This window comes from Leishmania martiniquensis, chromosome 34 (genome assembly GCF_017916325.1).
Source record: "Leishmania martiniquensis isolate LSCM1 chromosome 34, whole genome shotgun sequence".
In the NCBI taxonomy this organism is placed as follows: domain Eukaryota; phylum Euglenozoa; class Kinetoplastea; order Trypanosomatida; family Trypanosomatidae; genus Leishmania; species Leishmania martiniquensis.
The window spans coordinates 1406106-1432842 of record NC_090169.1 but is presented as its reverse complement, the minus strand read 5'-3'; the positions used below and the strand labels follow the sequence as shown (position 1 = coordinate 1432842).

At 56.3% G+C, this 26737-nt stretch overlaps 8 protein-coding genes across 8 annotated transcripts; all 8 read right to left on the bottom strand.

The window, feature by feature from the left end:
* Positions 1 to 1740: 1740 nt before the first annotated feature.
* Positions 1741 to 2907, bottom strand: LSCM1_02386 (uncharacterized protein; the record flags this gene model as incomplete). The annotated part of the gene is made up of 1 exon (XM_067319969.1): positions 1741 to 2907. The coding sequence occupies one exon, from the start codon at positions 2905 to 2907 to the stop codon at positions 1741 to 1743; it is 1167 nt and encodes a 388-aa protein (XP_067175344.1).
* A 1360-nt stretch (positions 2908 to 4267) lies between these two features.
* Positions 4268 to 6103, bottom strand: LSCM1_02385 (uncharacterized protein; the record flags this gene model as incomplete). The annotated part of the gene is made up of 1 exon (XM_067319968.1): positions 4268 to 6103. The coding sequence occupies one exon, from the start codon at positions 6101 to 6103 to the stop codon at positions 4268 to 4270; it is 1836 nt and encodes a 611-aa protein (XP_067175343.1).
* Positions 6104 to 7061: 958 nt separating this feature from the next.
* Positions 7062 to 9680, bottom strand: LSCM1_02384 (uncharacterized protein; the record flags this gene model as incomplete). The annotated part of the gene is made up of 1 exon (XM_067319967.1): positions 7062 to 9680. One exon carries the CDS (start codon positions 9678 to 9680, stop codon positions 7062 to 7064), a length of 2619 nt encoding a protein of 872 aa, XP_067175342.1.
* Positions 9681 to 10446: 766 nt separating this feature from the next.
* Positions 10447 to 13296, bottom strand: LSCM1_02383 (uncharacterized protein; the record flags this gene model as incomplete). Its single annotated transcript, XM_067319966.1, has 1 exon — positions 10447 to 13296. The coding sequence occupies one exon, from the start codon at positions 13294 to 13296 to the stop codon at positions 10447 to 10449; it is 2850 nt and encodes a 949-aa protein (XP_067175341.1).
* Positions 13297 to 14672: 1376 nt separating this feature from the next.
* On the bottom strand, positions 14673 to 15695 carry LSCM1_02382 (uncharacterized protein; the record flags this gene model as incomplete). The annotated part of the gene is made up of 1 exon (XM_067319965.1): positions 14673 to 15695. One exon carries the CDS (start codon positions 15693 to 15695, stop codon positions 14673 to 14675), a length of 1023 nt encoding a protein of 340 aa, XP_067175340.1.
* A 563-nt stretch (positions 15696 to 16258) lies between these two features.
* LSCM1_02381 (uncharacterized protein) lies at positions 16259 to 17488 on the bottom strand (the record flags this gene model as incomplete). The annotated part of the gene is made up of 1 exon (XM_067319964.1): positions 16259 to 17488. One exon carries the CDS (start codon positions 17486 to 17488, stop codon positions 16259 to 16261), a length of 1230 nt encoding a protein of 409 aa, XP_067175339.1.
* Positions 17489 to 18464: 976 nt separating this feature from the next.
* On the bottom strand, positions 18465 to 19139 carry LSCM1_02380 (uncharacterized protein; the record flags this gene model as incomplete). The annotated part of the gene is made up of 1 exon (XM_067319963.1): positions 18465 to 19139. The coding sequence occupies one exon, from the start codon at positions 19137 to 19139 to the stop codon at positions 18465 to 18467; it is 675 nt and encodes a 224-aa protein (XP_067175338.1).
* Positions 19140 to 19785: 646 nt separating this feature from the next.
* Positions 19786 to 25629, bottom strand: LSCM1_02379 (uncharacterized protein; the record flags this gene model as incomplete). Its single annotated transcript, XM_067319962.1, has 1 exon — positions 19786 to 25629. The coding sequence occupies one exon, from the start codon at positions 25627 to 25629 to the stop codon at positions 19786 to 19788; it is 5844 nt and encodes a 1947-aa protein (XP_067175337.1).
* Positions 25630 to 26737: the final 1108 nt, after the last annotated feature.

Genomic DNA, 26737 nt, shown 5'->3' with positions numbered 1-26737 from the left:
TCAACCATCGCAGAACATTATGTAGAGTATACATATAGCAGCACGCACAAAAAAAGCTTAACCGCCGCACAACTAGTCGGAAATTGAAGGGCGGATGGTAACCAAGACAACGAGCGAAACGTTCGCGTAGCATATAGATCACTATATAGAAATATATAACCGCAAGCGTAAGCACATAGAAACACACACGGCCTCCTCAGTGCATGGAGGCATCACCACCAGCCCCCTGTATAGGGAAGGCAAAACAGAGAATACAACAGTGCGTGCACTATGCAATTTATTTTTTTTCTCTTCTTCCTTTCTCTCAGCGTACCCGGTGGTGGGCCAGGGTCAAGAGAGGGGGAGGAAATGTACACAATACCACTCTGAAGTGAAAGAAGAAAGAAAAGAGGCGAACACTCAGATATTCCTCCCAAGTGAGCACGAAAACATGTCGAGAGCAAACGTGAAAGAAAAAGTGGTCGGGGGGACAGAGAACGCGTGAGACGAGCAGACGTATACCAAAAAGGACAGCGGTGCATTTCACCTACGCTTTGTTTTTTTGCTTTGGGTTTACTTTTTTTTCTGTATTGCGAGTGTATGTGTGTTGACGGCGATATTGCTTCGCCTCCCCCCCTCAGCTCTTGAGACATTCCGTGTAGGTGGAGGTGTCTGTCAGCGTCTCACAGGGTGGCGCGTGGAGATGACTTGGGGAGAATGAGGGGAGTGCGCGCTGAGTAGAAACACGGGCGCCGAGCATACTCATCATACGAGGCATTTCCTCTGCCTGCGAACATGCCCCTTTCTACGTTGTACAACACGCGATAAAGCCCCGCTCTATCCGGCCTGTGGCAGGCCCACCGCGCGGCGGTGCGATGCGGCGCAGCCACGCACCGACTCCCTCACCACGGCACAGCCTCACACCCATTCTCTACCCAGCAGCCACTTCCGTTGCGCCAGTCGCGTGGGATACGCTCCACTCACCCCACCATCCGGACGAGCATCTGGGTAGCCCAAGCATGCTCTCGGTCGCGCTTCACTCGCGCGCACCGCCATGCACAACCGCGCCCCCTGGCATGGGCATCGATCAATTGCTTTTGACCCCCTACACAGTGGGCACGGCTCCCTGGCACCACCAACTGTGGCTCCGCACTGGCAGAGGATCGAGGGGCAACAGGCCTCCCAAACTAGTGAGCACGGGGACTTTTGCAAGACGCTGATGTGTTTCCTCTCTCCCACCGGGGCATCAAGGGCCGCATTGCGCATGAAAAAAAGAATGCCAACATGAAACTCTTCGTACCGCCCGAGGCAGAGGACAGTGAAACCAAAGGATGACGGAGATAGCGGGGGGGGGAAGAGGGGCGATGAGAGACATTCAAGGCCAAACGGGGAAGCGAAAAGGGAGCTCAGCGCGGAGGAGAGGCATGCCGAGAAGGGAAAAAAGGCCGTGAACAGGATACATTGAAAGGAGAGGCGGCAGAACGAAGGCCAAAAAGCAAAAGGCACCAGACTAAGGTAGAAGGCAGTGCTCTCTATCATCCAAGGCCCCGGCTGCTGCGTACGTCAGGGTTTCTGCTACGCTTGTGGCAAGGCGCTCTGCATGCACTCGGGTGCCTTCGACGGCCGACGAAGACGCGCGGGCTGCGCATACACCAACGCACAACCTCATACCCCGACACGTACGAAGACGCCTGAATCTCGGTGCTACACTTATACACTATAATGTCCTGCTATCGTGATTTGGGGAAGAAGTGACAACTTTCAAGCAGCGTGCGCGGCCTCGAAGCGCTCTGTTGTGTCGCTGATCCGCCGCGTGAGCTGCGGGGGCACACCGCTCACAACTGCACCATTATGGCGGATGCAGTTCTGGGCGGAAGCGTGGCCGATCAAGACACTAGCCGACTCGTCGCCGCTGACGATGTACTGCGCAAGGAAGCCCGCCACGAACGCGTCACCAGCGCCGTTGACGTCAACCATCTCCTCTTGCGTCATCGGTGGAACTGGGTAGGAGCGCACATGGTCGCCGCATGCGACGTACGTATCGTGAGAGCCACACGTTCCCACAACGAGGCGCGGCCGTCCGGTTGTGACGCTCGGCAGCATGGAGATGCGAGCGAGACATCGCACAAGCGCCGCCTGTCGCGGCGAGTTTGCATGGGTGGCGCTGCCAAGAGCGTCCATGTCGAAGTCGTGCGGCCACCGCACCGACGCGTACGCTAGCAGGTCGTCGTCGCTGCCGAAGAGGATGTCCACATGAGGCAAGAGAAGTTGTAGGCGGCTCTGAAACGCAACGCTTATGTACGGCGCATGCAGATTAAAGCAGAAGAGTTTACCGTGCGTGTGGGCGTGCTGAGCGACGGAGAGGAGGTTCTCAGGGCTGGAGGCGGTGTTGAGGAAGAAGCCCTCAGCGTAGTACAAACTGGCCCTCTCAATCGCCGACTGCACTGCGGTCGTTGCCATGTGCTTCGACGACAAGGCCACGGCCGCGCCAAGGTTGGCGAGCAGCGTTCGATCCTTGTTGAGCACGAGACCAGCACAGGTGCCCGTTGGCTTGTCTTCGCACTCCTCGAACAGCTGCTCCACCCTAGCGTTGGTGAGCGCGCCCCTCAGGATTTCGGCGAAGCGATCCTTACCCAGTGCCCCGACGTAGGCGATGTGGGCGTCCGGTAGCACCCACGTCAGAACGCGCGCCGTGTTCATGGCGGCCCCGCCGGGGACAAAGTCCACACGCCCTTTGAACTCATCCAGCAGCTTTGAGAAGAGAGCAAGCTGATCCATCGTGGCCAGTGTGACGCTCCCTGGCTCGATTCGATACTCCCTCAAGAATGCCTCGTCCACCGTCGCCATCATGTCCAGTAACGGATGGCCGAAGCAGACGATGGTGACCGGGGCCGGCGTGGCACCGCTGCCGCGCATCTCCATTCCCATCGCGGCCGGTGTGTTCGTCACTGTACCTTCTTGTATGTGTGTGCGCGGGCACAGGTATCATCAGAAGATAGACTCCTCTACCCTACGCACTCCCTCCTTCTTGTGTAGTACTCGCTCCCTCTCGCCCCTGACACGTCCGCACTCCCTTGAGGGCGCGACACAACAGGGGTGGGTAGATGGGAGGGGAAAGAGAAAAAAAAAGAGAAGCCGCCAAGTCCTTCGCCAAAACGAATGCGAGCAAGGAAGGAAAAAGAAAAGAAGAAGGAGAAAGGCGCAACCACGACGCTGACGACAACGCCCACTACTGCAGCCCATACAAGAGACAAAAAAAGAGAAAAAAGGGGTGCCAAGAAGGGAAGAAGGAGAGAAAGAGAGATAGAGCAAGCAAAGGCCCGCCCCCCCCTCCGCACAGGAAGCCATACACGGTGCATCCGCGATAGGAGGAGGAGAAAGATGTCCGTAGACACACCGAAAACGGCGAGGATGCACAGATTCTTTTTCGCTTCCATGTGCGTGAGTTTCTGGTCACTGAGTGATCTGTTTTATCCGCCTGGCTTCCCCCCTTCCCTCCCCCATGTGTTTGTGCAAGTCTCGACTTGGGCGACGTTACCGCTTGTGTGTGCGTGTGAGGGAGAGGGGGGGGCGCGTTGGCATGAAGCCTTACTTTTTGCTGCTTGGTGTAGTGATCAGATAACGCATGCACGCGCCATGGGGCCTTGTCTTAGAGAACTGATGCGCTGCCTGTCAGTGTGACTCTTGGCCCCCCTCCTCTTTTTGCAACTCCACGTTGCTTGTGTTCCGCGCGCCGGACGCGAAGCAAGCGGAAGCGTCGCGTCGACGTTGGTATACGTGTGCGAAGAGGGGACAGCCAACAAGGAGGGAGGGGGGTTGCTCTCCATAGCAACGTAGAGAGGCAGATGCGTCATACGCATGCGTGTGTGGCCAAAAAGGAAGAGACAGGGGCTTGGCCCGGCAAAAACAGCGATAGGGCCACCGACTAGCACCATTCAGAGGAGCGCAGGTGGTTACTCGAAAGGTACCGACACGTGCGTCGCGAATAAAAAAAAAGATGTCAGTGCACCAGCAGGAAGAGCAGCGGCAACGGTGGAGACACACATGAACACAGACTCGGGCACTGCAAAGTTACAACATCCACAACTGTACACTTCACCGAGAGAGAAGGAAAGAGACGCCGTGGCGTACAGGCGATGCGGAGGGGCAAAAACGATGAGAGCTGTGCGTGTCAGCCCTCCTCTCACCTCTTCTCACGCAACTGACCGCAAAAGCGCCCAGCCACGGATGCATGTGCAGCACGAAACTTCTTTTTTCTTTGCGTAGCTTCGGGCGGCAGGGTCTTGAGCTAGAGAATCCCGTTCTGGAGGCTCTGGAACTGGTCGTAGCGCCGCGTGCGCCAGTTGTCGGCACTGTTCACAATGAGCTCCTTCGCGTACACTGCATAATCTGCCTCGGAGAGCAGATCATCGCGAAAGCGCCCGCGCAACTGGCGAATGACAGCGCACGGGTCCGTCCCCAGGCAGGGCATCGCGTTGTGCGGCGTCAAGATGGAGACGAGGGCCAGCAGGTCCTCGTAACGCTCGCGTGCCGCCGTAAGCGCCTGGTACACGAGAACACGATAGTAATTGAAGGCATTGCTCGAAACGCCACCCATGACGTCGATGAGCTCCTGCGACAGCTTGAACGGCGCGGATTCAAAGTTCAGTCCCCCGGGTGACGTCACTAGCAAAAAACCGAAGTCGATGTGCACCAAACTTCCGTCACGCTGAATCATGAGATTCCCATTGTGCCGATCCTTAATTTGAAGGATGTATGAGATGATGCTGTAGCCAGCCATGCTCTCTACAAAGTTCTGCTGCGCCTTGCGGTAGAGGACGGAGTCTTCGCCATCGTAGGCTTTGAGGTAGTAGTTGTAGATGCTGCTGACCCGAGTCGCCTTCTTGATGCCATCCATAGACGACGAGTCCTCGATCACCTCAAGCAGGCCGCAGTCGCGTTGCGTAGGCAGCGCCGCGTACGGCTTCACACGCACCGTCAGACCAGCCTCCTGCCAAATGCTTTGGAACGTGCGGATAAGCTGCAGCGCTAGTTCCTCCTGCCGGAGATTGTCGCCGGCCTTCACAATCATCGCGTTCATAGACCACTTTGGGTGCGCGCCCCAAGGAGACGACCTGCGCACCCGCGCCATGCGCGCCTTGTTGCTTTCGCCGAACACGGCCCGTAAGCACTGCAGCGCCTCGGGTGAGACGTCCTCCGCGGCATCACGCTCGCCCGCTTCTACCGGCGCCGCAGCAGGCGACTCAGACTCCGAGGGCGGTGCCGGGATGTAGAGCTCATCCGAGTCTGCCTGGATGCGGAAGCGCCCATCGGGCTGCCGGAGTTGCGTCGCGGTCGGGTCCTGCATCGTCGCTGTGTCGTCTACAATGACCTCGTAGCGAATCAGGTATGGTGCCCGCTCGCGCGACGAGTAAACGGTGCACTCTGCGACGGCGATGTTCACAATCCACTGCACAGTTCCGCTGCTGGTGCTAAGCGGGTGGACGAGCCACATGGACTCCAGCCGCCGATTTAGCACTTGCAGGCCTCTGCACAGCTCATCCTTGCGGCAGCTACGATCAGGAAGAGAGCGGAGCACGTTGCTCAGGCTCGTCAAGGTCGTCACAAAAGTGCGCTCATCGTTGTACAGTTTAAGGCGCACTTCCTTCCGTCGCACAACGCTGGCATCCACATCGCCGAGTCCCTCCTCAGGGTCGCTGGAGGCTCGACTGCCGTCGGCGCCGCTGGTCCCGACGGAGTGAGCGGCGGTCTGCCACTGATTGATGGCGTAGCTCTCGAGCTTGTCGTGAAAGTTTTTGAGCCGTTCCGAGAGCCCAGCAGAGCAGTAGAAGGCTGACACAGCATCCACTGTCCACGCTAGTCGAAGTGCAATGTACAGCGACCGGCCAGCAAGCCACAGCATGAAATTGTGCAGCAGCTCCTGCACGTTAGGGTCCGGGTGAGTGATGCAGACGTGCGTGACTTGTAGTAGGCAATCTTCCAGCGTACTAAGATCCGTGTCATAAAGTTGTCGGATGCACCGCTCCTGCTCTTCAACAGATTGACTGGTGAAGAAGATCAATTGCAGATGTTGTAGCAGTGAGCGACGCTGCGCTGCCGCGCGTCCGTTCGGTATACCGTCCATTCTGCCAGGTGTGCTAACACGACAGTGTGCGTTTGTGAGTGTCGGTGAGATGTTGGGGGGAGGAGGGAGCTCCCTTCGATGAGTAGAAAGACAGCTGTAAAGCGACGCGGCTCAATTCTGAAAACAAGAGTTGGAGAAAAATGTGCAGCGGGAGAGGAGGGAAGAAGAGGTGCCTCCAGCAGTACAGCTGGAGTCGGCTGAAGTAGCCGACGAGGCAGTGCCTCTTCAAAGAGAAACAGTCTGTGTGAGCGGGGCAGAGAACACTTCACACGCATGTGAAAAGGGCCAGATGGAGAAGTGTAAAGGGGTGGGGGGATAGAGAAAGCTTCCGATGGCGCGGGCGTGAGGGCGTCTCTTGTTGCCTTGCCAACCGTCAAGGTATCACTGAGACAAGCACGTCCGACTGCGGCGCGTTGATTTGCCAGCAGCACGCGCGCACCTGAAGCTCACGAAAGCACTGTGTGTCTTGGTCCTTCCTCCACCGCCTCGTCCCCTCCCCTCCCCTTCCTCTCCGCGCCTGCTTACCCCCGCTTGCGTCGAGTGCACACAAAGGATCACTGCATGCCTGAAGGACTCGGTACAGTGAGCACGGTGCAGGTGCGCGTACTGCTGGATAAAGGTAGTGTACATTGGTGTGTGTGTGCGTGTGAGCATGTATGTGTACACGTCTTTGAGTGTCTGCTCGCGAAAGGCACCTCGAAAAGGGCCCTTTGCCCCTCCCCCCCCCCACACACACACACAGACGCACACACACACACACACAAAGCCCAAACAAAAAAAACCCGACACTCGCCAACCACACCTGAGTCTCACACCGCGCAAGGGTGTCGCTCAAACGTGAGCGGCCGCGAGTGGAGGCGATGAAAGCCGGCCAAAACAAAAAGGTGAGGAGAATGTGTTCAGACCCGGAAGAGTTTCCTTCATCTCTACGCTCTGATGCCGGCACGACCGCACTCCTTCACTCACCCCTTTCGGGAATGCTGAGCTCCTGCTCTAGGAAGTGGCTCTTAATGATCTCCGCGGCGTCATGCACGACGCCGCGGAAGACCTCTGTCGGATTCACCGTGCCGTACTGAGACACTAGACGCATTGCACTCGGCCGGTCTTCTGGGAGAGGCGGCAGCGTTACAGGCAACGTAATCTGCACTGCACGATACTCCCGCAGAGACGCTATCAGAGCAGCGCGGCGCTCCAGGGCCTTCTTCGACTGCTCTCCCTTGCGCTCAAGTGCCATCAGAAAAGGGACATCGCGGAGGGCGTTGTGCGGAATACTGCAAATCTTCGATGCCTGTAGCTCAGTGTCCGCGGCACAGGAGGTATCGGCTCCTGAGGCGAAGGCGGGTGGCATGGTATGCAGTGCGAGCTCTAGACGGCGCGGCACGTCCGGCACATCGCTCAGTCTCCCGCCTTGCTTGTGAAAGAGTACTGCAGCCAAGCAGCCGATGAAGTCCGTGAAGCTGAGCAGGGCAGTCTGCCCCGTGAAAGATGGCATTGTGTCATCGGCAGCCGATGACGCTCTTCTGACCGTAGAAGCGCCCTCGTGTTGGTTCATCGCAGGGTGGAGAATGCGCTGAAAGTCGCAGTAGTCTGCCCATGCCTGCGCGCATATTGATAGGACGTCTTGCTGCGGGGTGGTGGAGGCAGCGCACCATCGCAGCTGCCGGCACAGCTCGCATACTGCGGAAAGTGATAGGCGAGGCGGTGCAGATGCGGCTGGCACAGAGTCGCTAGGTTCCAGAGTCTGCGACAGGAAGAGAGTGTGAAGCCGCGCTAGCAAGTGGGGCGGGATAACCTGTACGAGTGGAGCCTCAGTGACAGCCACATCCCCACAGCCCCAAGGACGGCTTAGCGCCGCTGATTCGCCGCCATCGTCCACAGTCGCCGTATCCTCATCGGAGACTGCCAGCTCAAAGAGAAGAGAGCGAAAGGGTGTGAATTGAATGTATACGGCCCCCTCCTCACCGCACCCGTCGGCTGCCGTCTCGGCGACCGCTTCGACGGCGCACCGATACAGCATCGGTTGCTGCAGCGAGTGGGGGAAGGGAAGTTTTAGAATTTCAGGGCACTCCGTTGGAACGGCCTCCGCGGCGGCACCACTGATCATGATCTCGTAGCGCGCAGAAACGTGGCTACAGCCAAAGAGAGGCACGTACCGATTCCGTTCCACCAAGCTGCACTCGGCCATAAAAAATGTCGCTGCGGCCTGCAGGGCGGCGTAGACGTTAGCGTTGCGGTCCCCAGACGTGCACAACTGCGGCTCTGCTTCGGCGACTGTTGCCACGTCCGTCAGAAATGGCGACGATTGCGAGCCTTCGTTATACGACTGCACAGTAGGTGGTAGCATTCCAACACACTCTGCGTTGTCCCTGTCCATATTAATGACCTCCACGAACAGACAAGGGCACTGCGGCAGAGGCGCCACTGCCGGGTAGACAGAAACGATGCCAGGCGGAACCATGGCATAGCGGCCAGTGACGTACGGGTCAGGGAACGCGACAGCGCCGTGGAACGCGCGGCTGCAGACATACTCCTGGAAGAAAGACCACACCTTGGCAGTAATGGGTCGCTGGTTTGGGTAGCGTACCTCGTCTGCGTACACCACCACTGCCAACATCAGTATTGCTTCGATAAAATCTGTCAAGCCAAGTGTCGGCTCGGAGACCACCGCGGCGAGCTCCGGAGAAGTAGATGCAGCCAGCGGCTGCAGACTCTTCAGAATGGGGCGGATGTCTGGGAAACTGCCGTGGTGGAAAACGGCCACTGCACACGTCTCCTCGACCGGGTCCAGTTCGGGGAGGATGTCTCGGAGGAATATGCGGTAACCAGCCTCTGTCAAGCGACCAACAGCCGCGTACTTGCGGAAAAGCGGAAGAATGGCAGTGTGTAAGAGCGCCCCAACGATGTGCGTCACCAGTCGGTTCACGTGCGGTGCCCATCCGTTCTGCGACGGGCGAAGCCGCACCTGCGAAGAGGGATGAATAACGCACCGCGAGATGAAAGGTATCAGATACTTTCCAGCGGTGTACTTCACCGACTCTGTCAGCAGAACGTGGTCCTCAGCGCTTTGGCGTAGTGCAAGAATAGCAGACTCCCCTCCGCCTTCATCACTTTTCTCGTGTGCCTCGCGCAGGGTCGTGTAGAGCCAGGTTTGAAAGATGCGCACGCAGATAACGTTCATCATATCCACAAAGCCGCTGAATCCGACGGATTTGCCCTCGTGCGCCGCGGTCGACTGCAGCGGCGCTTCGGTAGCCTCCCCAGAAAGTCGCAGGCTTTCGGAGGTGACAGAGGTATGCGATGACTCAACGCTGAGTGAGAAGGCATGTGACGAGACCGAGACAGTCCCTGACTGGCACTCGTGGGATCTTGCCTGCCGTGCATCTTCCCTCACGGACTGCCGCTGCCAAAGCTGGTCCAGCAGTAAAGGGAACACTCCCGTCGTCGCGCCGACGAGTTGCGCGGAGCTAAGATACATCATCCAGCCTTGAAACGAGAGCCTCTGTGCTTTGAGCGCCTCACCATGGCTCAGGGCAATGCCGAAGAGAAGCCGCCACGACGACTCATCCTCTGACGACATGTAGCGTAGAAAAAAAAACGGGGGGAAGGAAAATGGCGAAGGTGAAAGAGAGGCGGGGGCCGATAGGCAACCCCCAGCGTCTGCTGCAGCCTCTTCTGTGAGCCGGCGGGCAGGTGGGAGACCCGCACCGCGCGTGTCAGCGACGAAGTTTGCACGGTGACAAATAGGAAAGGAAGACAGAGAAAATAAGCTTGCAGAGAAAGGGAGAAAAAGCGAAACAGGTCAGAAAGCATAAGGACAAACAGAATGCGTCTTGGCCACGAATATTGCCGAGCACCCCCCCCTGCCCCCTAAAGTGAGACACCGCCAACGTTGTTTAGAGGCGCACTATAGAAAGAAAGGGGGTGCTGTAGTCCACCAGCATTGTGAACTTGCCTTGGGCTTGAGAAGTTCCCCTGTCAGCCCCTTCATCCAAAACTTCGAGAAAATGACTTCAAGTTCTTCTCCAGAGCGCAAGTGATATGTCCCTCTTGAAACACGATTCGACAGCAATGCTGGAGGAGCAGGGCGCGTGGACAGGAAGAAAGAAGAAGCGAAGTCGACACCAAAAAAAAAATGGGGGCGATGGCAAACTATGGTTCGATGCACAGCGGCCCACCGTCACTTCCGCCGATCGAGAGAGGAGCACGGCGGCAACCGCAACCGGAGAGCTGGCCGAGCAGGTGGCCCTATGCCCCCCTCCCCTTCCCAGCACAAAGTCGAGACACACCAGGGTTGAGCAAACGAGCACTTTCCTGCCTCGGCCCTCCCCCGCTCCCTGCCCCCTCTACGACCAGCGCGAGAGAAAGGGATTGTGCAGTTCGAAGTCGTCACTATTGTTTCGGCGGCGGTGCATCTGAGGTGTTGCTCCCGCCATTGGCAAGCGGCCCGGCAGTTGTAACGGAGACGGGCCATCGAACTGCCCACCGGTCAGTGGCAGCTGCTGGTGCATGGGACTGGGGTATATGCCCGGGGCTGCGTTTCGATGCGGCATGAATGGGGACTTCGGGCCCAAGGGCGGTGGCGGCGCGCGCGCAGCGTCGAGAGGTGAGCCTCCGTACGAGGGTCCCTGGATGACCTCAGACCCGCATGTTGCGGGAGCACCTGGCCGAAAGGAAGCGGCGTGGTTGCGTGCCACAGGTGTCGGCGAAAGAGTGTGGCCCTTCTTGCCAAGCAAGCGCATGTGCTCGGAAGCGGCGGATGGTGTACCGCACTGCGATGGAGGGAGCATTTTACCGCTTTCCAAGCAACTCGGAGACTCCCCATCACCTCCATGAGGTCTTGTGTTGACTCCGCGAGGTGGCGACGTAGGCGGCAGTGATGCCTGCGGCCGCTGTGGAGACGGTCCACCGCTCCCAGGGATCGCATTTTGCGGTGACAGTGATAGCATCTCCTTTGCCTGGCGTCCTGCCTCCACGGTTCCGTCGCTCTCTTCACCCTCCTCGCCGTCGAGACACCCATTGTGGCACCATCGGAGTGTCTGCACAGTAGCGGCGATAGTGATCACCACTACTGTGCCGATGATCTGCATGTGCCCTTTCACCATGTACGGTACGCCGTCCTCGTCGCGGTGGGCATCGCGGCCGCCTTTGCTGTAGCCTTTTTCCATGAGATGCTTGGCCAAATCTTCCGCCGGCTCGCCGCTGTATCGGGCGTGGCGCTCTTCAGCGTGCTTTGGCGAACTCCCCAGAACCTCCGCTTGGGCCGCGGAGAGCGGCGGAGTAAGTGTGGGGGTCTCCTCCACTGGTTGAGGAGTCCCAGATAACAAAGATGCCACCTCTTGCGCTGTCTCCGTTGTTGCAGGTCCAACAGAGGACACAGCAGCAGCGCTCTCGGCAGCCTTGGTAGGTTCTGCAACTTCTGCACCCTGTGTCTCGAGCTGCTTCGCCACCTGTGCCAGCTGCGTGTCGAGAGTTTGCAGGAGTGCCACCAGCGGCTGGATCACAGCGTTGTGAGCGGAGATGAGTGCCCTCTTCTGCTCCGCAAACAGCGTGCTCGTCTCCGAGGAAGCAGCCGAATCGCCTTCCTGAGTCTCCACTGCCGCACGCGCCGTGCGTGTGAGCAAGGTAGTCGCCTCACGGATGTTCTCGAGCGTTTCGCCAGCCTTCGCAATCTTCTCATCCAATGCCTGCACATCTTCCCGCACCTGGGCAAGCGGTCTATCACCGCGCAAGAGAGAGGTCACCATGCCACGAAGCGTCACCGAGATACGCCCCAGCGTCGCGAGATCTCGATGGAGGGTATCGAGCCTTTCCCCCAAGAACCTCTGCAGTTCGGAGGCGACAGCCTTGTTGCGCTGCGTCGCAGACGTCTCCTCCTGCTGTGCCGCGAGGTCGGCAAAGGCTGCTTGAAATCGCACCTTTTCTTGGCCTATCTTGACAAGCACTTCCTTGCGCTGTGCAGACAGCCGCCCTTGGGCCTCTGTAGCCGTCTTTCTCAACGGCACAGCTTTCTCAGCTGCCACATCGGCCTGGAGCTTCTCCTCTGCCCTCCTCGTCACCTCTGCACCTTGCGCTTCCTCTTCGGCGAGGCGGGTCTCCTCCGCGCGCTGTGTCTCCTGCTCTAGGCGAGTCTCTCTAGCTTCGTGAAACCCCTCCGCCTGCTGTGCATCCTCAGCCTGTCGAGCCGCCTCTTGCGTATCGTGAGCTCGCTCCTCTCTTCGCAGTTCCTGAGCAGCCTGAGCTTCCTGCAACCGCCTCGCCTCCTCGGCCACCTTGTACATTTCCTCCAGGTCATGGGCCTTCTCCACCTGCTGTGTCTCCGGAGTAACCTGAACCTCTTCTGCCTCTTGAGCCCCCCCGACCGTGCGTATGCCCACTTCCTCGTCTGTTGCCGGATTTGTGGTGCGAGTCACGGCCGCCTCTGAGGATGAAAGGTCATCCTCCTGTACCAGTTTGAACGGCGGCGGAGACTGCCCGCTATGGTATGTCGCTGCATCTTGTGCACCGTTGGCTGGGTGTAAAGAGCCATTACGTGAAGGCTGGGCATCCGCCTCCTCGGCCGGTGGACGAACTGCCAGTGGCGAGACCTCCTCGCTCCTTGGGGCTCCGCTGAGCCTTTCCGCGTCCACCCCCCGCCGTTCTGGGGCCTCAACTGCGGTGATCTGGGCTCCCGCTGCCAAGTGCTCGTTCTCCTCGCGCCCACTGTCCTCCGCTTGCACAGCCCACTCAGCCCGCCTCCCTTCCTTCGCCTCCAGAGACCCTTCCTCCCGCTCTACCTGCATGACCCTCTGCGGCTCATCAGCTTTTCGGTTCTCTTCAGCCACCCTGGCAGCCTCGATCACCCTCTGCGCTTCAGCAACACTGGTGGCAACATCCGCATAAGCCTGTTGCGTATCCAGCGTACCGCGCTCGGGTTCGGCAACGCCGTCGAGCGGGATCTCAACGGAGACCTCGACGATAGCCTCCCTGGGCCACTCTGAAAGGTCCACTGAATCCACATGTTCCGCTACCGGGGCTGGCACATCGACCTCCAACTCCCCCTGATGTGCGCCTTCCGGGAACGGCATCACAACATCGCGCACCAGCTCGTCGAGGGCGGTGACAAGCGTAGGCGAAGAGGTAAGTAACAGACTCATCAAAAAGGTAAGGCAAGCACACGTTAGCGCAAGCCGCAATCTACGTTGCTGTGCACGCATGACAGCTGCAGGCATGGCTTTCATGAGCTGGGTTACGGCAAGAAACAGCTAAGTATATATATATATATATATATATTTCCGTTGCTCCGAAAAAAAGGCACACACAAGCGCGAAACGGAAGGATGAATAAGCGGGTCACAAGAGCCACCAAAGGAGCAAGCCGAAGCAGACAAAAACAAAGAAAAAAATAGCTACGTCCCGCTGTAAGAGAGCAGAAAAAGTTAGTGCTGATACTTTTTTTGTGGCCTTGTGGCGATCATACGTGAGAAGTGTGCAGAAGGTCGGAGCGAGGGAGGAAGGCGAAGAGAGAGAGAGAGCGTCGCTTTCTGGCGCAACAATGATATCGGCAATGAAGCACACTCGCCCCGTCGCTGGTGCTGCTGCTGCTATCGTTCACCTCAGGTGCAGGGGTAACGACGCTCATGCGTTCCCTTCGCGGCTGCTTTTCTTGCTTGAGTAGGGCAGTTCCTTCCTCACAGAGACACGGTAAAAAACATGCAAGCGCGATCGCTCACATGCCGTTGCGAAACTGTGTGTGTGTGTACGAGGAGAGGCTGCATTTCGCCCATTCATCGTGAGATGAGAAAAGTGTAAGTCATCCCACGCCCACAAAAAGAGAGGGAGGGAGAGGTAGAAAATAGAGCGGAAAGACAGCATGCGTTGTTTTTTCAGCAGGCCAGCATGATCATCAGGCCCCGCCGTCACAGAGATGTCCGCAGCACATACTTGAGCCGGAACTAAGGAGCCGATAGCTCAAAAAAAGGGACCGTAAGCAATTTTTATCTCGTTTCTTTTTCGATCTCCCTCTTCTAGGAAGCTTTGAATGTTGGCGCGCAGGCAACAGCAACAGCAGGAAAAAAAAAGCCGCTGCCGTCCCTCGTCGAAGGTGCGCCAGGCAAGTGCACCTGGGAAGGAGGGAAAAAAAAAGAAACAATCTTCCAGCAGTTCCTTGGCGGGCCGGCTGCCATTCTCTTTCCAAATACCGATTTTCTTTCATGCGCATGACAAGTACTACCACAGGCATGCACGCACCGGTGGGAGTCGCACCCGCAGAGATCAATGGCGCGCATGTTGAAAGCGTTTCGGTGTCTCTCAGCTTCATGCTCCCGATAGCATCCAACGCACCTGCTCTGGTTGATTGAGCACAAAAAAGAACCTATAAGAAAATGCTGACGATATCTACATGAGCGGTGATGAGTCCTTTGTCTCGTATAGGTACAAAGGTAAGGGAGAAGAGAAGCGCTGATAAGAAGCCGTGCACGGCGTGCGAGATGGGGGGTTGGGGAGAGGACAAAACTAATGTGAGCACCACCAGCCCTGAGAAGTTCAAAAACGCTGGACTGCGGATGCTGGAGGAGGTAAAGCGGGGGCCTCTACTACTTGAGAGGTGCGTAGTACTCAACAGCTTCGCCACCAATCAAATCCACGCGGATCGGCTCACGGCCACCCTCATCCGTGCCGGTGCCGACCACCATAGATGTACCCCCGATGCGCGACAGCCTCGCCGGTGGCCGGTTCTGCAGCTCTTCCGGAATCGGTGGAGGCGAGTCGTACCCCACCTCCTCCAGACTGCGGCACGGTCCGTACGACTCTCCCGTCAGGGGGTTGTGCCTGCGGACCTTGGGCTCCGGTACCTTGATTTGCACCACCTCCATCGGTTTCGTGTCGAGCACCGGCGCATCCGCAGAAGAGCGTCGACGCACCGCTGCCACGAACTGCTGGTCAGTAGCCGCCTTGCTCAGCATCTCATCCGACAACATCATCGGCTCTGGACGAAGCCGCCCCTCTGAGTCAGCCAGCAACTTCGCGTGCATCAAGTCGGCACGTGGGGCCTTTAAGAGTATGACGACGTGCTTGTACTCCTTCTCAGAAGCAATGTAAAGCGGCGTCTTGCCGTCTTCGTTCGCAAGAGAGGCGTTCGCGTTAGCCTCGAGTAGCAAGTACACGGTGTCATGACGACCAGCTTGCGCAGCCGCGTACAGAGGCGTTTCTTGCCGGGCGTTGCGCACATTCAGATCCGCGCCAGCCCTCAGCAAGCAGGAGAGAATGTCTGCAAAGCCGCACCTCGCCGCCACGTGCAGGGCAGCTTCTCGGCGAGGTCCGTTCACCGCGTTCACATCTGCTTTGCATGAGATGAGGTACTTGGCCACGTCCAGTCGGTGATTGTGCACGCTAATGTACAAGGGTGTCTCGCCGTCGGTGCCCCTGCCGTCGATCGCAGCACCGAGACGCACCAGCTCCTCGATCACCTGCAGCGACACGGATGACTTCATACACGCGAAGTACAGCGGGGTGTAGCCCTCTCTGTTCACCGCACTTACGGCGTTTTTGTCGGCCGCATTGAAGAAAGCCCTTACACGGGCGACATCGTTGCGCAGGAGAACGTCCTCGAACGACATGGCAGAAGCGGGCGATGGCGTTTGCGCGAAACAAAAGCGCCCCCGCAACGGAAACGTATGTAAGGGGTTAAACGCGTCCGCGCGTACAGGTGCGCAGACAGACGTGCCGCAGGAAAGGAAAGAGGAGCACACGGCACGAAACGTGTTGCGCTTCTTGGCGCCAAGATGTGTACTTTTTCGATGATAGCGCACAGTTGCTGACGAGACACGAGAGGCGGAGTACAGGCAATGTACGACAGTAAGAGCGAAAAACGCATTCGCTTGATAGGGAGAAGCAACGGAGGGCGGAAGCAGGCAATCAGGGCACCTCATCGTACCCGCTAGGCAGATGCATGAGGGGCCGCCTCCGTCGTTGGAATCAAAAATTGTATGACGTATGTATGTATGCTTCCGCTGGGAGAGCGCAACGCGTACCTGCACGTATGCCCACGTACACACGCGCTCGCGCATGCTGATCAACTCTACGGCATTGCCCTCTTTGCCGGCCACTAGTTTGTTTTTGCTTTACTCGGTGCTTACTCGGCGCAAACGATGCGTATGTGGGCGTTTTTCCCCCGCCGTCACTACAGCTCATCCTCCACGACAGCGTACTCCGGAAGGTAAGGAAGGTTAGAGCCGGTGTTGTAGCAGTTCATGCTGCAAGTGTACACGAGAACATTGCTGAAGTGCAGCGCCGTGTTCCGGGCCTCGCCAATCTCTTTGGTGAGATAGTAGACGACAGGAGCCGTGAGCTGCATCTCGAAACGGCGCGCCGAGCCACACGCGGGGCACGGCGGCGGCAGAGAGCTCCCGTTTACGCCGATCGGCATCGTGGAAGTCCGAAGTGGACGGCCGCCGGGGCACCATCGCACGCACTGGGATGGGGACCGCTCCATCTGCTCCATGTATTCGCGCACGCACGTCTCCGCGGGAGCCTCATCCTCCTCCTCGAAGCCACTCGTGTCCAGCGCCGCACAGCTACCGTACACGGACTCCGCAGCGGCCAGCTGCTCTTCAAGGGAAACCTTTTTTTTCTGCTTCAGGGCAGGCTCTTCATAGAGATCAAGCGGAACGCCACTTGTGTACAACGTGCCTTTGAGAGGTACAGTCATGCCACGCGACGCTAGCGGGAATGCGGGCTGCTCCTTCGGTGGCGTATCTACTGCACCCTCTGTTCTGTCGGAGTCGGCGTGAAATGCCGCCGAAGATCTTTCCTCCTCCGCTGGCTTGTCCTCCGTGCCCCAGTTGCTCGCATCGTCGCCCCAATCGTCCTCGCCACCACCAAACAGCGGTGCATCACTCTCCGCCTTTTTTGCCTCAGCCTCCGCTGCCTTCTGAGAATCGGTGCGAAGCTGCTTCTGCAACTCAGCAAAGTACTCGCGGTTGAAGTTCTGACTCCGCAACGCAAAGCAGAAGCTGGTGAGGGACTTTGCAGCCGCGGCAGCAGCAAGGTCACTCTTCTTGCTCGTACAGGGCGCCAGTATGGGCGCTGGTGCGTCTACAAGGAAAGAGGTGCTCGCTGTTGATCTACGCGTACAGGCGGCACACGTAAGAACATACAGCACTCGATCGTAGATCTCGAGGGAAGCATACACCTGGCACAGAAGCGATACCTGCGAAGTGGACTTGCATTGTGGGCACTGGAAGTACTTACTCAGCGCGACAGCAGATTCCTGTTCCGTCGCTCTCGTGCCGACGCGGAAGTACACAGCTTGTCCGCCAATCTTGGATGTATACGGGTCCGCCACATCCTCCTGCGTCACCCCGCTTTGAGGCGCCCCGATCCAGAGAGGGGGTGTATCGTGGTCACTCATTCTGTTGTCGCACGCGCGCTCTCTATGCTAGTGAAACACTGTGAAACCGGCCAGTCACTGAGGCGCTGGCGCACACGTAATCGTTAAGAAGCAGGGGTGAAAGGAGCAAAGTGGGTCTCAGAAAAAAAGTCGTTGGACGCTAAATAAAAGCACCGGCACCCTCTGTTCACACGAGTAATGCAGCCCATGGTCGTGCCATCGAGGCCCTTCCAGATGTCTGAACGAAACGGCAGAGAAGGTAAGAAGCTTGCAATCCTTCTCCAAGTACTGATGGCTCACGCCGAACGCGCACTCCTGCGCCTTCGGGCCCCTCCACTTGGTTTTCAGTCCATGTCCTCGAGCGCTCGTCCCCACTCGGAGTGGAATATACTGTTTTTTTTCGGCTGAGTAGAATTCAGCTGTCAATGGAGCGAAGTCCGCTCCGTCAGTCGCGCGATTCCCTGTCGGCACTGCGTTGGCAACTGGTGCACTTCGATCTCCGTCACGGAGCCGCACGTCGCACTGCGGCATATATGAGCAGAGAGAACCCCACAGCGACTCTCTACTCCCTCCACGCACACACAGGCGCACGCACACCTCACAAATGCGCACCCTCCTAAGCGTTCATGGCGCTCAGGATGCAGTCACTGATGGAGGTGAGGAGGGAAAGAGCAGACGAAGCGACAAAAAAAAACTTGTTTTTTTCCTTCGTCTCGGGCAGGTGTGCCCCCGGTGCATCCTTTGCGTCCGCTGTGTGGTTCTCGCGTGGCAGAGCTGAGGACCCTCACCTGCCACCTCGACAATGAAGCCAAAAAGCGTCTGCGCACCCTCCCCTGCATCCGCGTAGAACAGCAGCAAGGTTTTCGCGCGCACGCAGACACCTACCCGACGCACGCTCACGGAAAGTCCACGCCTCCCGATGCGTGAGTAGACAGGTGGCGGGTTCGCACAAAGAGAAGACTCGCCGATGGCAACACAAGACGCACGATAGTCACCGTCAGAAGAGCTTGATGAGGGGAATGGTGAGCCAGTCCTGCCCGTACGCCTGCGCCAGGTAAAACGGTGCGTTATTGGGACACTTTGCGTCAATTCCAGAAACCGTGCACGACTTCAAGGGAAGCAGCTGTGACTCGTTCGATTGCCCTTCACCGGTCTTGGCTATGCCATTCACCAGGGTCGTCTCGTAAAACTCGGCGCAGATGCGGTTGGTGCACTTGCGCCAGATTCGTAATTCCGAGTTACGAGCACCTTTCTTCACAATGGACCGGTGCCCAAAGCACTCCTCGTCCAGCGCAGCAGAGACAGCGTCGAACGCGCTTGGAGACGGCACCAAAACCCCGATATCGAGATCTGCATCCCATAACACGAGACGACCAAGCCTGGTAGAGCCAAGGAGCGTGCCGTTAAGAAGCCAGCTGCTCTTCGCGTGCCTTTTGAGGACTCGCTCCGAGCACTCGAGAGCGTTGTGAAACGCTGAGTCACGGTCGAAGTAGACGTTTGAGCAATACGAGATTGTGATCCACGAAACCACAGCGACAAGCGCCACAATACCTGCCCGCGTCCACATCAGCCCGGGGGGAGCCGTGTCAGCTTTCAGCAAAGCTACCGAAGACCCGATTTGAGCATCCGCGCTGAGTTTACTGCTGGTCGGGTGCTGAGGAGCGCTGCTCATGATGACAAAACCCTGAGAACGAGAAGCGTGTGAACCTGCGAAGACGTATGTCAGCGTCTGTTTGTGTGTGTGTGTGTGTGCGCGCGCGAGGCAAGCAATTGCTAAAGTGTGTGTGGCTCGCTGAAGATTTCCGCGACCCCATCCTCGAAAAAGCAAACGAAAGGCAAGGTAGTACTTGCAATGATAACGCCAGCGTATGAGTGAAGCTTTTTCACATGAAGAGTGTGCGTTTCAGCGTGAAAGCAGCTAGCGATGGACTCTGGGAGGGGACCGCCACACGCACAACCCCTGCATACTGAGTACAAGCGAAGCGTGATCAGAGAGAAGGGACGGCGACAAAGCAGCACCGTAGGCCCTAGGATTGAGGTAATGCACAAGTGAAGCCAAGCAGAAACGACGCCCGGATTCCACAAACATTTCAAAAAGGATTTTTTAAAGGGGTAGCGGATACATTCAAGTGTTTTCCTTCTTTTTTTTCCTTCTCGCCCCGTGGCCACTGCCAAGGAAGCCACCGTTTTATTCCGGCGCTGCCATGAAGAATCTCCCTGTGCGCTCGAAAACAGGAGCGGCTGAAGCAGCGCGCTCACACCAGCGCACCACATCAGCTCCTCACCATGAATCATCTGTCTCGCCGCATCTGGAGAAGTCAAGAAAACACAAGTTGCACCGCTGCCAACAGTTCACGCTTCCACAGCGGAGGAGACGCTTGAAGCGCCGACAGCCGTTCAGATGCATCTGCGAAAAACTGCCGTGCTTCACCCTGCACGCCACCGATCCTGGCGCGCTGGCCAACGCGACGCATCAGTTCGCGCTTCCATGCACTTGAGCTAGCGGGAATCAGCGACGCTAGCACCGTCTTAGACCAGCATAGCTCTGTTTTGCCCAGCGAAACGATTGCTAGTGCGCACACAACCCAGAGACCCTCGTCATGCCAGGCCGCGCGCTCGTAAAGAATGTCAAAGTACACCTCAGCCCAAGACGGGGGAGTGGCAACGCTCGTCTGGCTTTCCTTTGAGTCTCGCACCATCATTTTTGCCAGCTCGTGTAAAACAGTGCGACGCTGATTCACGCCGAAGAAATGAAAGTGGTTAAGGGCAACAAGTGCGGCGTCTGTGGTGCTAAAAAGGGAATCGTGCACCCGTTCAGCGACGATGCAGGCACCTCCCTCTCCCGCCAAAAACTCACCTCTCTTGTCGGGCAATTCGCGATCCGACAACACTGCCTTTTCAAACTCGAAGACAAGCGACCGGATGCTATCCGGGTCGAGGGCATGAGCACTGTCCTGTACGAAAGCCGACTGTGTCTGCAACAGCTGCAAGCGCCACGTCCGCTCTTGAAGGTCCTGCACCAACCAGAAGAAGGCTTTGTCATGAGACTCAATGAGTACCACGTGCGCCGGCACAGGCATCAGCCTCACATGTCGTCGCTGTAGATCACTATCAAGCAGAACCAATCGGCAGAGTTCCCATTGCGCCGATTTGCGTTCCACGTGCTTGATTACCTGTCTGAGAGCCTGCTGAACGCACTCCAAGAGGCGCTGGTTGCAGCTGAGCTCCTTGGAGGCAGCGCAGCGCCACAGTCCCTCCCAGATGCGCCGAGTAAGCTGTCCACCAACATCTGCCAAAGCACCTGGAACACGGCCGAGACAGTCGACGAGCACCTCGTACCAAAAGCAGTCGACCCCGGTTCTACACCCTGCATCCACCAAATCTTCAGTGAGTCTCGGCAAGGCGACGTCGTAAACAGCTTTGACCTCAGGTGCTGCGCCACGGAGGGACAGCAGACGCAGGCACTCTAGCGCGCACACGTACGACGGTAGGTCACAGCGTAAAAGATAGGGGAGGTACAAGGCGAGAGTGCACGGAAGCTGTGCCGGCGGCGCCGAGCGACCTGCGTTCTCTCCTAGCCACGCTTGCAACAGCTTGCTTAGCAGCGATACCACACTATTCAAGCACAAAGCATCTGTGATGCTGTGAGCACGCTTCTCCCTCGGCAGCTCTCCCAGAAGATAATTAAGGCAGTGCCTTGGGGGATCTAAAAAAGCATCCTCTGACAGCAACGAGAACCTCTCCGCGAAATCCAGTGCTATACGGTAAAGCTGCTGTAGACCAATGTCGTTGGACGACTGCTGCGCTGCGTGGTTCGCGGCAGCTGGTAGGAAATGCGCAAGTTTGCTCAAAACGCGAAGAGCATCAAGAACACTGCTCAGCGTCGCACCAGTGGCATTCGAGAGCACTTTCTCTGCCAGTCGGGCGGCGCTGTGACGAGCAGCTGCACAAAAGGAGTGAACGTCACTTTGGCCGAAGTTCCACTCCCCATTAGGCAGTCGTTCGACAGCACGCCTATTAGAGCACTTTTCGTCAATACCGGCAGCGTCTGTTAATATTGGCGCGTTCAGTAGCAACGAAGGTGCATAGCGCGTAGAAGAAAGCACATCTGCGACAGCGAAGTTACTGACAAGCCATGCAATGTAACGAAGGCTGTCCTCTTCGAGACAGGCATCTGTCGTACCGAATGACAGTAGCTGTGGCATGAAGGCAGCGTTAACATCTCTCTGAACAGAGAGAGGAAGGCCTACTTGTACATGCGCGCGGCACAGAAATGAAACAATCTCGGGATCTTGCATGGAAGCTACCGACTCCGCCGCTATTACTTCCCACACCTCACAAATGCAGTGGCGCACCATCATCCAAAACAGGCGTTCGCTCGTTGCTCCCATCGAAAAGAGAGTAGCATTTTGAACTGCATAACGGACCACGCGATGGGCAACGTCACCAGAGGTTCTTGCATCGGCGCACAAAAGCAAATTGGAGAGTTGCACAAAAAGAGGAACTAATTCGGCTGAAGGAGTGTTTTTCGTGAGCTGCTGGCTGCGTGCAGCATCCTTCAATTCCTGAGGATCTGATAAGCGACGAACACAATCAAAAAGTAGCCAACAACACAGTTGCAGCCACTCACTCAGCTCAGACTCGACCGGCGACTCCTTCGCTATCGTGACAAGCAGTTGGAGCAAACGCAACAATGACAAGGGATTCCATGATGAGCCTTTGAAATCAACACCGCTAGCTATAAGAGACGCTAAAAGTCGAATATTACTCGGGCAAAAGGCAGATGTGAAACTAGATTCTTGATCGCAAAGTGAGCGAAGCGGCCCTAAGGCCGACGTGCCTCCCAGCCGCAGCACCTCCGCCACGCGAATTTGAAAAAAACTCGTTTCTGTTTCGTGTTGCAAGATTTCAACAGATGCCTGACCTACAAAAGACTGCCAAAAAGAGGAAGAAGTTGCATAACCATCAAGTGCTGGCAAGCATTTCGCAGTGCCCAAGTCACGTGCGCTTCTACTACGCTGTAAGTCACCACAAATTAGTTTCAGATACCTGCTAAGCTGGGTATCCGCCGTCCGCCAGGCTCCATTTAAGAGCATTTGAATCGTTTGCGGTCCCGCATACCACCCCCAGCGATAGCTGCAAATGATAGCTTTCACGACATCATCATTGTCCCCAAACGCAGCGTCAGCAACGGCAAACAAGATAGGAGGAAGTGTCTCGGATTTCGCTTCCGTAACAATAAGCAGCAATACATCTAGAACCTCTCGGCTAGCCGAAGTTGAAACAGCAGCCTCTACAGCTTTCGGGATGCACTCTGCATCGACCGCTGCTGCGCAAACGAGTTTTTGTACACCGCAAGAACTTGTCATGGCTGCTTTCAAGTGAGCCTGTCCTTGAAAGTCACTTGCATTCCACAGCTCTACAAAGCGATCCATGGAGTCGAAAAAGTCAAGACCGGCACTGTCCTCTGAAAAGCATTTGTCCAGCTTTTGTTCTATGCTTTCGGTGAGAAGTGCAGCAATAATATGTGAGATAGCATCCATACAGTGGCGTCTTTGCCCGAAGCTGTGCATACTACGCAGTGCTTCAAGCATTTCTTCTAGAGAGCGACGTGAAAGAACCCTTGAGATCTGCGGAGAGTAAACACTGTCGCACAACGCTGATAAAAGATTCAAAACAGCAACCAGCGTCTCAGCATCGCTGTCGCTTTGCAACCGGATGGCAAGGCGCTCACAAAACGAGAATAACTCCCCTATTAAGGACCAGCTACCAGCAATCAGTTCACCAAACAAAAATACCTCAAATTTCTCATCATGCCAGAGAAAAAGTAGTAAAAAACTGCATACTTCTGTGCAACACAAAACCAAATCCATTTCAATCACCTGCTTCACAATACCCTTGCACATACGTGCTATTGGCGTAAGAAAACCTTGTGTGGTCCCACCCCCTTCAGAATGCAGCGGCAGTGCAGTTGCAGCTACGTCAAGCACTGCAGTAAGGAGACGAAGCACGCTTTTTGGTACACACGAAGAAAGGATCGTACAGCACTCAAGTAAGGAACCCATCGACTCCATCAATTCTGCCAAGAAAATTGGTGCATCACGCAACAAGGAGGCACAAGAAGTGAAAAGAAAGGTGTTGCATGCGAGTATCTCATGAAAGGCACTCTGGTAGATAGGGACTTCGTTGGAGAGTGCGATGTCACGGCATGAATAAATGAGACTATAGCAAGCCTGCGAAACAGAATCGTGGCGGAAAAAACGATATGAAGGTGAAAAAGACGCGGGCGTATACGTAGGAAACAAAGCGGTTGCACATGCTACGATAACACCCCACGAATGCTGTACCAAACTGCTGAGCAGGTATGCGTTTTCGCACAGATCGACCTCATTGCCTTGAAGACAAACTGCACACGCCTGGACAAGAGACACGTAAGCATCACTCGGCATAGATTCCTCCAGAAGCAGCAACTGCGATAGAAGACACAACATGGTGTGGTGAAAGTAAATATTCCTTGCAGGACATCGTATATCAGCTCCATAGAGCTCCTTTACGGCGTCGCACACTATAATGTAGCTCGAAAATGTCTTTGGCGCGCATTCCGCCAGAGTGCAAAGTCGTTTATATATACACGCGGTAAGTCCTTTTGCACGATGAAGGCGTATCAATGGAAGAAGCTCATCTTCAAAAGGCTCTTCTTGGGCCATTTGTATCGACGCTTCGAAATAGTTCTCGTCATCGATGAATTGCCCGCTGGTTTGTACTCGACTGTCGAGAAATGTGTGCATCGAGAAATGACAAAGCACTGAAAACGCCTTCTTTGCAACAGCTCGATCGGGTGACCATAGAAAAAGCTCCAAGACAAACACAGCAAGCGCATCCGGTGCGACATTCGTGCACAGAAACACGTTGAGAAGTTCAAGTTGCGCCGGCGCATCGTGGTGTAGGCCCTTTCCATGACGACGGCACAAGTGTACCAGCTTTGAAAGGTACACCTCCTTAGTAGATGGCGGAAAGTGCGCGTGCGGCAAAAGTATCCTTACAAACTTGAGGATGGCCACAGTTGTGTAGCTACACTTCTCATCGATTGCAAAGTGAAGCCTTTCCATCAAATCAGCCATCACCAACCGCTGATCTGGAGCACCCATAGCAGGGGTAGTGCTTGCCAGTGCTGTGTAGGCATCGGCACGCACAAACGGGTCACTGCTACCGGTGAGTCTCCAGAGGATGATAGGGTTTTGTGACCAGCTGCATGATGTTTCGCCCAGAAAGCGCAAAAGCGGGCAGAGGAGGAGCTTGCTGACATTTGCTTGACTGAGTGTATGAAAAACAAAAGCTGTGAAAGGATCCCCAGCTACTGGCTCCCACGAGGGGCGAATCTTCTTCAGCCGCCGGTATGCGCTGACACAGGGCGGGATAACTTTCTCCTTCTCCAGCGGCGCTGCTAGAATGGTGGCTAAGATCTCATCCACCTCCGCGCAGAATGCTGCAATGCGTACCTCGTCCAAAATACGGCCTGGGGCATCCTGAAAGGAGATTAGGGTGTCAACCAGCACAGCGAGGCTGAAGCTGTCCAGGTCGTACTTTGCCCTGCGGATAAGCTGCACTGGAGATGGGGAGTAAGGGTTCTCATTCGCCATGGTGGCGATGACAGCGGCGGCCGCCCGGACGCTATCCGCCTGTTTCCACTTTTTGAGGTGTTGGTAGAGGATATCAAACAGCTCGTCGGAAAGGGATTTCTCAGCAAAGAAGCTAAAGAATCTGATGATAGTAGCAAATGAACTCTGAAAAGTGACGTTCGCGACAACCTGAGTATCCGCCAGGAGGGGACGCACCTCATGGGCAAACGCACGAAGCGCGTTTTGAGCTTGAGCAGTGGGAACTGTCCAACATACGTTCGCGAATTGCTTGAGGATGTAGATCTTGATTGCGGGCGAATGTGCTTCACGGAGCTGTTGAAAGAGAGCTGCCCAGATGGTCGTGCGCATTGGGCCGGCGTTTAAGGTAATGAGCGCGCCAATGATTCGTTTCGCTTTGTCATCCCATGGCGTCTCAAGAAAGCGAAAGGCAAGTCGGATGTTGTGCGCTAGGGTCGCTGCATTACGGGACGGTTGTGTTGCTTCGCGCCAGAGCAGACCCAGAAGGTGCGCCTCGCGTGACATCATAGAGATGCTTAAACTGGGTCGTGCAGATGAGTAAAAAGGAAACCAAGAATGTGAAGTGCTCGTGAGGCTGTTTCTTTCTTTTTCGCTTTCTACGCCATCGCGCTCTTCCCGGAATCCTGTTCAGGTGGTGGGTGGTTAAGGGGGGACAAACAGGGAATGATGAGTGAGAGTCACCGGGAAGGAGTGAACTAATATTGAGGGAGAGAGTAGAGCGGCATTACTCATCTGTTTTTAGCTTGTCGTTATTCCTCGGGGGCGTGCTGTTACGTGCGGGCCCATGCGAGGGGGGGCCACAAAAAAAGGCACTAAGAAGGGAGAGAGGTGTGTGTGTTGGTGGCCTTTTCATGGAAAGAGGATTTGCCGCTACCGTGGTTTCGATGAGGAATGCCCATTACGAAGTACTATGCCTGATGGAAAGGACTGAATACTGTCGTCAGGGAGAAGGGGGAGGAAGGTGCATCAGGAAAAAACAAGCGCAGCAGTAGTAACAGGCAGATGGGGGGAGATATGCGGAACTACGGTGCCCGCTGGGCTTTCCAGTTTTTTTGCTGTACCTCTTAGAGGATTGGGCCAAAAAAGGCTACTTGAAAATTGCTCCTCCCGTTGGATTCGAACCAACGACCTGTAGGTTAACAGCCTAACGCGCTGCCGACTGCGCCAGGGAGGACACGCCTATGTGACGTGGTTGTGAGGGTCTCATAATTTTTAAGTTTCCATGCACGGAAAAGGGCCGCTAGGGGAATTGAACCCCTGACCTCCCGCACCCGAAGCGGGAATCATACCACTAGACCAAGCGGCCACGATAAAGTACCCTCACTGCAAAGTTGGATGGAAGTGGAAAGAAGACGTCAAACAGAGAGAATCTATCTAGGTTGGTCCACAGTGGCCGCTTAGCACAGTGGCAGTGCACCACTCTCGTAAAGTGGGGGTCGCGAGTTCGATTCTCGCAGTGGCCTTCCTTTTACAGAGCCCACATATTAACGGTATTGGTGTGTCGTATGCGATAAAAACGGGTGCCTGCGCAGCCTTCTGTAGCTCAATTGGTAGAGCATGTGACTGTAGAATTAGCAGGGATCACAGGGTCGCTGGTTCGATTCCGGCCGGA